This window comes from Heloderma suspectum, chromosome 5, assembly GCF_057233095.1.
Source record: "Heloderma suspectum isolate Gila_16-S chromosome 5, 16-S_ref, whole genome shotgun sequence".
NCBI lineage: Eukaryota > Metazoa > Chordata > Lepidosauria > Squamata > Helodermatidae > Heloderma > Heloderma suspectum.
The window spans coordinates 16,852,113-16,861,696 of NC_139462.1; the positions used below are offsets into that span (position 1 = coordinate 16,852,113).

Below are 9,584 nucleotides of genomic sequence, written 5' to 3' on the forward strand. Positions count from 1 at the left end.
ACCATGGAGTATTCCTCTTGGGTTGTTTAGCTGCTCCTGCTTGGATTGTCATTATGTGCGAACCAGGCCTATGTGTGGTGGATGAGAGAGGCACACGACTGCTCCATCCTATGAATTGCATAGCCCCCAACAAAGCACCAGGCCTATATCTTACAAATGTGACCCCATGTGGTAACAGCCAGTGACATTGGGAGGGGGGCTGTTCTCAAGCCTGTAACTCGACATGGTGTAATCCAGCTGTAACTACGTCATGGCTTATTTATAAGAAATATTCCTTATGGACAAGCTGAAAATATAAGAAATAAGTATTCCTTATAAGAAATATTCCTTATTTGTAAGCCGAAAGCTGGTGGGTTTTGTGGGAAAGGACAGTAAAGAAGGAAAAGTTTATCTTGATGAAGACTCTGTCAACAACCCCTGTTCTAATAAGCAACTGCTGAGGCCAGTTGAGTAGCTATGTTGGGCTTACAGATGAGTAAAGAGTGTCTCTCTCCCCTGCTCTCCACCAGTGGTTAGAAAATCAGCCCAGTTTAGTTTTGTGGATAGTAATGTAGGCTGACTTTGCATTATCAAGAACATCCCTTAAGGGGGATGCGGGGCTCCTGTCCCCAAGAATGTCTGTCCCCGGTGTTTATAGGTTTAGATACAGTAGAAACTGGGAGTGGTTTCATAAAAACAGTTGTCCATGCAATACCTGGGCACTGCTAGGGCAGAGATGAAAGACAACAAGCTGCAGTGCTCTGCTGTTGTCAGACTCTAAATCTTGCTACATATCTCAGATTCAGCCCTCCTTGCCAAATTCATCCCATCTTCTGTAGTAATTTCTTTTTCAATTGTTTTTTTCTTCCTGGCCCATTTATACAGGGGATTGCATTTGTTCTTGGAAATCATAAGATCTTTTTCTCCCTCATTCCGTGCTCCCCCCGCCAAAAAGCCCCATAAGTAATTTCTTGACCAAAACTCCAATCCAACTCTAATCATGCTTTTAAAGTGCCCAGTTGTACCTGAATGTGGGTGTGCATCTGAATGCGTGTCCCATTGTAAGGTCAGTACGGATAGACATCATCCACACTCCTATGCAAGTTCCAGTGTGCATTTGGATGTGCATCAGATCTGCAGTCCTGGGTCCTGATGCAGCAAGTGAGACATGGGCAGAAGACAGCTTATGTTCATGGATCCCTTTAGCTGCATCAGGGCACTAATGAACAGCCATGAAGCCAGGATCTCACCCTGCTTTAGTCACTCCCTGGACCATGTTTAGTTTGCTCACTACTGCACTTGCTTTTCCTTTCTGTATCTATGCCTTTCTTCACAGTAATCCTTGGCTCTGCACGGAATAATGTCTCCTCAAAGCTTTTTGGATGTGCTTTCACCTTTGCATGTAAGTATAGCTGCAGAAGACTGTTCTTCCCACCTTTGGAATGAACGGAGAGGGCTGTTTTGCAAATGCGTGTGTTTGTGATGGGTAGGGCTGCGGAGACATTCTCGGGTTATTTTGGCAAAATAGTTCATTGGCCAGTGCAGTCTAAAGGGATTAACAAATAGATCCTAAGCATACTGACTTCAATCCAGCAACAATTAGACAAATTTAACTTACTTTGAGATCAATGGGATAATTGAGTCAGAAATAACTTTCATCCCCAAGCTTTTAATGGTGAACATAAGTGCAACTAGCTTTTCTCTGGATCAGGGCCATGCTTCGAATGGAAGGATGCCCTCCTGATCATAAAAGCTCCTAACTTGGAAAGAAATCCAATTTATTTGAATTACTGCCTGATCCTGTCCATGTTCTGTCAGAAATGCCATCCAGGTCAATGGGTGTCACTTCCAAGTAAGTGTACATAGGTTTGCAGTGTAAGCTTGTGGTCCTATACATACTTATGAGATAATGGCCCAGTTTGCACGTTTAGGGGCTAAACAAGCCAGAGATTAACCCATAATTTGTTGTTGGGTTAATTAACCCAGGATTTGCCATTACATGCAAACCGGGTCAATGAGTCCCACTGAAGGATAGATGTTTAGGATTGTGTTGTTAATCTGATCTCTAAATAGGCTTCATTAAGGGATCGTTGGGGCGTACTCCCAAGTAAAGCGGCTTGGTATTCAGATGTTGAAAACTGAGTTCACTTTCAGTGGTGACAGTTATCTCAAAGTGGGTTACTCCTCCCGCTGTTTTGGAGGCAGAGCTATGCAGAGGATTTGGGGCTTGCTCCTTCAGTGGGAGGAGCCGCTCCCAATTTCAGTCCAGCAACAAGACTTTCATAATGCTCTAACTCTGAATTATTATTTTTTTTACATGATAGCAGCCCACTTCAACTTTCGTTTACCTGCCAGTTTCTGACCTGAACACCCAGGTTTCATTAATAGACTCTCAACTCCCTTTCGAAAAAAATCACAGCTTAATAGAAGCCCTGCTTTAATAAGCATGCATATCTGTTTATTTCCTCCTTTATATATGTTTTAATGTATTGATACCTGCCTTGAGACTTGGAGAATAGGCAGGATTTTTTTTAAAAAAGCGCATACATAACCTTTCTGAATGAGACCAACCATAACCCTAGCTCAGTATCCTGTCTTTGAAACTAATGTGTGGAGAAATGATGACTGGCCCCTGTGTAAATTCTAAATCTAGTATTTGGCTGCTTCTAACGGGTTTAGACAGAAAAGTCCGAAGTGTTGATAAGGCTGCCATTCACTTATTTTTGGCAGAAATGCTCAATATAAAAAGAGAAGGAAAACTAGATGCAAATGTTTTTGGGCTAAACTCATGGAAGTAAGACATCAGTGACAGTCCAACTGCCAGGGTATTGTAGAGTTGCAGCCTTAGACATTTTTGTCATTGATGCAAAACTTGCTCTGCACTGGAGCTCTTTCATGAATGAAAATGGCATACAGACAAAGGGACTGAAGGCAGCATAATGGTATCCTCCCTCTAACATTGGGTGCTCGAAGCACTACTTCACATGGATTCATGGCCTTGGTTTGCATCCGTGTAAAGTGTGATGGGTATTCATGAAGAGCAGGGTTTTGAAAAGCTCTCAGCATTGGCCTATCTTCTGTTGAAACCAACTGGCCACAGTGGAGAAATAGTTCCTTCAGCATTGCAAGTCCTTGGAAGTCCTATCCTGAATATCAAAAGGCAAGAATGACCCCCCAAAATGCCTCGCCCACTGCAAGTTTACCTTGCTTGCTTCTTCCTTGTGGGTGTTTTCAGATCACCAGCACCATATGATGGCTGCATCCATTGGGACGTTGACTGTCTCTAGCATCTGGCCCCACAGTGGGGTTGACCTTACTTCAGAAATGTGGGAGTAATGATGACACAGGAAGGTCAGCTTTGCCAGTCATGCCAGGCAGCTAACTTCCCCTGTTGAAGTACACGGCTTGAACATTTATAATCTCACGAGCATCATCCAGGATGATCTGTAACTGACTTTATATTTCCCGTTAAAAGGTGAGTATAAGTGGCAGTGGCCGTGCTTACTCAAAACTTTGCCAACTTGCCGAGGTCCTCCAAAATCCCCTTCTAAAAGGGGAATAACACACAGCTTCAGTTCCCAGGTGCTAAAATAGGGAACACTGATCTCCGAACATGGATCAGTCCCATGAGGCAACTCCCAAAGTTCCCATGAAAACACATCCAGCATTTTAAATGTGGCAGAAGTGGCTCGCACACACGCTTCTTGCATTCACAGGCATTTGTTTTTAGGCCAGCACACATGTGTTCAGACTGCTTACACTGCCCTTTAGAAAATATCCTGTCAGCTATCCTCATCGGGAACCAGCTGGAACTGGTCTAATGAAGGAAGGCGGGGCTCTTAATAAAATAAAAATAAAAGCTGGAGCCAAACATAGACTGGGGAGGAAAGGGAGGGAGGGCATCAGACCACTGAAGCTGTAATTTTACAAAATATATTGTACATCTAGTACAGACCTTGAATAAGATCTTGGCAACCATTTCTGACAAAACACTAGCTATGAGCTACTAGATGTTTACCTGTTAGTGCAGGCTTCCCCCATCTGGTGTCCTCCAGCTGTGTTGGACTACAACTCCCATAATCCCCAGCCAGCTATTTTATATTCCAACACATCTGGAGCGTGTCAAACTGGGGAAGGCTGTGTTTGTGGGATCAAATAGACCTCTTAAGACCAGGATACATGAACTTTAGCTAGTTCGGTGATACAAAAATGAATGAGGTTCAAGGGCAAATAAACACTTGGGACAAGGTGTACCAACAGGCACAACAAAAAAATGGCAGTATTGTGTCAGTAGTAGAGATGTTGGAGAAATCCGCAGTGGAATCAAATGAGTTTGGATTTCTATGAATCTGATCCATGGATCCTGCAGTGGACCGGCTTTTCCCAAGTTGCACAGATTCTGCAGACTTGCGGACCAGGTTTTATTTTCCAGAATTTTATTCAAATTTAGTTGTAGAAAAATATGTAAAATAAACACTAGCTGAAAATGCACATTTTCCCCATAGGCTGAAGCATGAAAATACGTATTTGGTGGGGAGGGGGATTTGTGCATTTTTGCAAGTGCGACTTTGGGAAATTGGAAAAAATCCAATGCTGTCAATGAGTGGATGATGGTACGAAAGGCACCTGACAATCTGCAAAACACGGATGGAATGTGTTTTGGAATATATACAATGCATACATCCCTAGTTGATAGTCCATTGCTGTTTCAGGCAGCGCCACCTTACACTGTCTGAAGCAGTGTAAGGTGTATTGTACGGTTAAAGCCCCAACATCACTTTTTGGCTGCCTAGGATACTTGCTTGCTTACATTGTTATCAGCTCGATGGTTACATTACATTTGTTTTAAAGTAAATAACAGACAGCTGCATGCATAAATAAAGCCAAAGTATGCAAATGGAAGCCACTGAATCCCAGTTGCCTCAACCTTGTGATCTATTGTGCCTGTGTGCACATGGAGTTCTCTCCTTCAAGGGCTGTCCTGTTGGCTTTAATGGAAAGGGCAGGCCACATTAAAGGTTTCCCTCTACTGAAGTGAATAAAGAAACCCACAGGGGAAGGAACTCTCTGTGGGACTCTGAATCCAGGCAAGTGTCTTCAGTGGGGCTGAAATCATGTATCTAAAACCTTTGTTTTAATTGGGTGGTAGGTAGATCAGCTTGTAAATGTTTTGTTTTGCAGTGTTACAAAAACTGACACACCTGTTGTGCCCATTCATTATACCTGTCCATATGAGTTGCATCTTTATGACTTGCCATTCGTTGAAGTCAAACTGTTTTCTTTTTACCATATATTTTCATCAAAAGGAGAAAACCCACAGTTACATTCACAGTACTATCTATATCTGTCTAGCTGAAGCCTGACAGTGTAGTCCTGAAACATACATGAAGGGTTCTCTTTTCTCTCTTCCCCTCGCCCCCCCAATTAATTGAAAATAAAACTGTGAACAGCCATAGGAATACTTTGTTTGTATACTTCTGTTTTGCGGGGTTTTGTGATTCGTTTTTTTTAAAGTTTGCTGACTGCCTTAAAACTTTTTAGGTGTAGCTTGTTTGTTACCTTCCTATTTTGAAAGTATCCTATGTTTTTAACAGAATGCCTTTGTAACCAACTTACAGTGTTAATATAGCATTATGTGTTATGATATATCTGTCCATTAGACTTTTGTTAACACCTTTCAGTGTCAAAAATGGTTTCACTTTTCCAAGTACATCAATAATGGGAATCTTGTACATTTGATGGACATGTTTTATTGTATATGTTTTTGAATGTTCACTTCCCAAGAGTCTGAACACACAAAGTGGGAAGGAGAAAATACATTTTTTTTTAAAACCTAAACATTGTTTTTATGTGTGTGGCATTCATTTTTTTAAAATGTATTTACTTTGATATGTCACTTGATATTTCTGGGATGGGGGAGGAATCAAGGGCAGAATAATCTGAACTCAGTGGGTTTGTGGCATTTAGTTTTCCATAACTTCTTTGAATATGCACCATCCCTTTTTGTTTTGCTCACTAATTTTGGGAGGGGTGTGTGTGTGATCCACAGATCTGTGACACAGTCAGTGCCATTTGAAATGTTCATTCTGTGCTCTCCAGTTAACAGCATCTTGGCAAGGTCTGCATTTCTTTGTGCTTCTTTTTTGCATGTTTCTGGCTCTTTATGCTCAGGGTTGTATTTGGCATTTCTGCATTCAATGCACAGGTGGAAGTAGGTATCCAGCATGGATGTTTGTACCCCGAGAATTCCAGATTTCAGTTTAGAAAACAAGAGTTTCCTAACCTCTCAGGTAGTGAAAGTATGTTTAGTAGCATGAGTTGCGTGGTGAAAGTAGGACCTGACCATGACTTCACTGCTGAGAATAACTTCTCCTGATGGGAAACTGGATACAATATTGAACAGTAATAAAATACACAGCAGTAGAATAACATTCAGCAGGGGATGATTCAGATTGTCAAATCTGGTTTATTTTGCTGAAGAATTTCAACTGGCAAAGGGTTGCAGATGCCAAACAGCCCTGACTATACCAACCCCTTTCCTTTTTATGTTTCCTTCACAGTTTACTTTTTTAAAAGACCGTAGGTTTTTTTCTTTTTTTTGCTTCCCCCACTTTGGATTCTGAACCTCTTTTCTTCTCTTTCCTGTAGCTTCTTCTTTATGTAGCTGTCAGTCACCTTGCCAAGTTCCACTTCCCTCTCTCCTAATGGACGGTTGCGCATTAGAAGAGGCCGGCAGGTCATGCCACCCCCACCCCCCCATTGGGAGACGAGTTACCTCATTCTTCCACCACCTCCGCCTTTCTGTCTTTTGAAAACTGTGACTCACTGCGGTGCGTGTGTGTCTCTGCATGTGTCTTCTCTGAGTGTCAATATGCTCACCACTGGCCAACGATGTGACTTTTCACACTGCCCAGCTTAATAGACACAAGGTGGCAGAGAGAACTTGGATGGCATCCAAGATATTGCACTGGGAGTTTTCTTCTTCCTTTCCTTTTGATACAACAGGCCTGTGCCGGTCAACCTGAGGACAAGGAGCCCGTGGACTGCGTGTGTGTGTGTGTGTGCGCGTGCGTGTGTGTGTGCAAAACCCAGAGATGGTTATTCAACTGTTCAAGACCCTAAGGAGATCAAATCTAGCACTGAATCCAATTCTCTCCAAGAGATACAGTAACCTGGTTACTCTGAAAGCCATATGAACTCACAAGGGTTCCCAGTACTTGTCTTCATAACACTCCGTAAATTGAGGGTGGGGGAAAAATATATTGAAACTTAAGGATGGGGCCTTCTGTTTCAGATCAGAACCTAATTAACCTGGCTTCTCCCACCCGGAACTCTGGATACTGCAGCTTTGGAAAGGTGTTGAGAATGCTGTTAATTTCCTTCCCCCTTGCGGCCCTTCCACATGTTACACAACAGCAACCCCATGTTTGCCACTGCACATAGTATACAAGTTTGATGGATCTGTAGCTGATCCTGGCTCTTGCATGACACACAGATTTGTCTAATTCACTCATATTTTAGGTATATGCTTAAGGGTTGTTCTTTTAAGTGTACCCTTAAAAAATAGCAGGTGAAAGTGGCCTAACAGCAATAATTCCCAGGGTTTCTCGAGTGGCAGGGATTACTGGGCAGCTTCAACCAGATTCCTTAATTTTCCAAAGTGGCCAATAAATAATAAAGCCTGGAAGGACATCGTGGTGTGTTCACAATCAGTTCTAGAGACAGGCAGACTATGGATTTGTCTGGATGGTAGCGCTCAAAACACCCGTGGTTTCGCTTCCTCAGGCTTGAACTTTATTTGGCCTTGACACTCCACTATTTTAATTCTGCTGAATTGGAATTTATTTAAGTTTAAATATTTCTAGGCCATCTTTTGGAGCAAAGCCCTCTCAAGGCAGCTTACATAAAAAGGATACAACAGAGTTCTAATAAAATACTGTAGAAAATAAAAGATAAAACGGTTAAATGGAACCCTGGCACTATCCTGAGATCAAACACACTTAAAACATCCAAGGCTGTATGTATTCTGAGAGTCTGTGCCAAGCACAGAAACCGCACAGCCTTCGCTGTGGGGTGCAGAATCCAGCATCCTGAGATGCTTGTTTTAATTTCCTTTTAAAGGTTTCTAGTCCTTATGTCTGCAACTAGGATAGACTTGAAAATGCACATATAGTTTCTAGTGAAATCTTGAAAGGCAGTGGGGTGGCTGAGCAGGCTTTCCGCATTTTCCTATGACTAGCGAAGGTGGAATAAGAGAAGCAAATGGGCATAACGTACCCAGATTGTGAAATCTGGCAGAGTGTTACAGCCCTGCATAAGTCCCACTACGATTAGAGCTTCAGTAGTTACTAATCAGTCCCATTGATTTTTTAAAAACAATTTAAAATGTGCCCCTGACGAAGTGGGTAGCAGCTGTTTTTTTTTAAAGTTATTTTTTTAATTTATGTATTTGCAATTGCTGCAGACGGGAGTTATTTTAGCAGAAGCATTTTATCCTCTCTCTCTTTCTCTCAGGGGAAGGCACGCTTTTTCTAAGATTGTGCCTGCATTGACACCTGCAGGGATTATCTAAAGACAAAACAGTATAGTCTTCCCCCACTGCAGAAGTGTTTATTCACATGCAGATTTATGCAGATATAATTGATTCACCGTAAGGGTTTTAATTTTTAATTAACTGAGATTTCTTGAATCAAGTGACAGCCCTGCAATTAAAATAAGTGAAATGTGAATGGTGTTTTCCTATACATATCTACTCAGAATAAAGTCCAGTTGAACTAAATGGGGCTTATTGTCAGGTAACTGTGTATACGAAGTAACTGTAAATTGTATAGAACTGCAGCCAAAATGCCTCAGTTAAGTCTTTAACAGTGCAATTCTCTATATGTGTAGTCGGAACACAAAGAGCACCTTAAAAGTTGTGGCACCTTAAAGTTTAACAAATTTATTTTGGCATGAAATGGACAGTGTCCATGAAAGCTTTATTTGGTTTTGCTGCAATAAACTAACATGGCTGCCCCTCTAGAAATTGTTACTCAGAAGTAAGCACCATTGAGCTCAGGGGGCCTTACTCCCAGGTATAGGATTGCCACCTAGATACCCCTCATTTCAATGGGACTTAATTAGGCTACTTTGCTTTATGCTCTGTTATCCTGTGGTCATGTTATCAAGCTGCAGACATCTGTTAGTCAAGGAAAATCTGAATGTTAGAAACTCTCTTGAGTGCTATTGCAGTGAAATGACAGTGTAGAAATGTAAGAATAACCACAACCATGGAGCCTCAGCTCTGCCCCTTAGCAACCTTGTACAAGTTCCTTGCAGATGATGCTCGTGATCATGAAAAGTCAGGAGAAAGGATCATGGCTCAGTGGCAGAGTTACGTGCTTTGCAGACAGAAGGTGCCAGTTTCAGTCCTTACCATCTCTAGTTAAAAGGATCAAATAGTAGGTGATGGGAAAAGACCTTTCTCTGCCTGAGACCCTGGAGAGCCACTTGGGCTGTTCACACAACATGCTAACCCACACACTGGCTGGGTTCACACAACACACTAACCCATAGTGGTTGAGTGTGGGTTGTTGTTGAACCGTGGGTGTGTTGTCTGAACCCAG

The 9,584-nt window shown here is 42.1% G+C and overlaps 1 protein-coding gene across 1 annotated transcript in view; it reads left to right on the plus strand.

The window, feature by feature from the left end:
• SEPTIN11 (septin 11) overlaps nt 1-5,807 on the plus strand; it is a 109,005-nt gene extending 103,198 nt beyond the window's left edge. Inside the window, exon 10 of the mRNA XM_084855410.1 lies at nt 1,316-5,807. Within this exon, the coding sequence (XP_084711536.1) occupies nt 1,316-1,340 (25 nt within the window). The 3' untranslated portion in view covers nt 1,341-5,807. The remainder of the gene's footprint in view (nt 1-1,315) is intronic.
• Nucleotides 5,808-9,584: the final 3,777 nt, after the last annotated feature.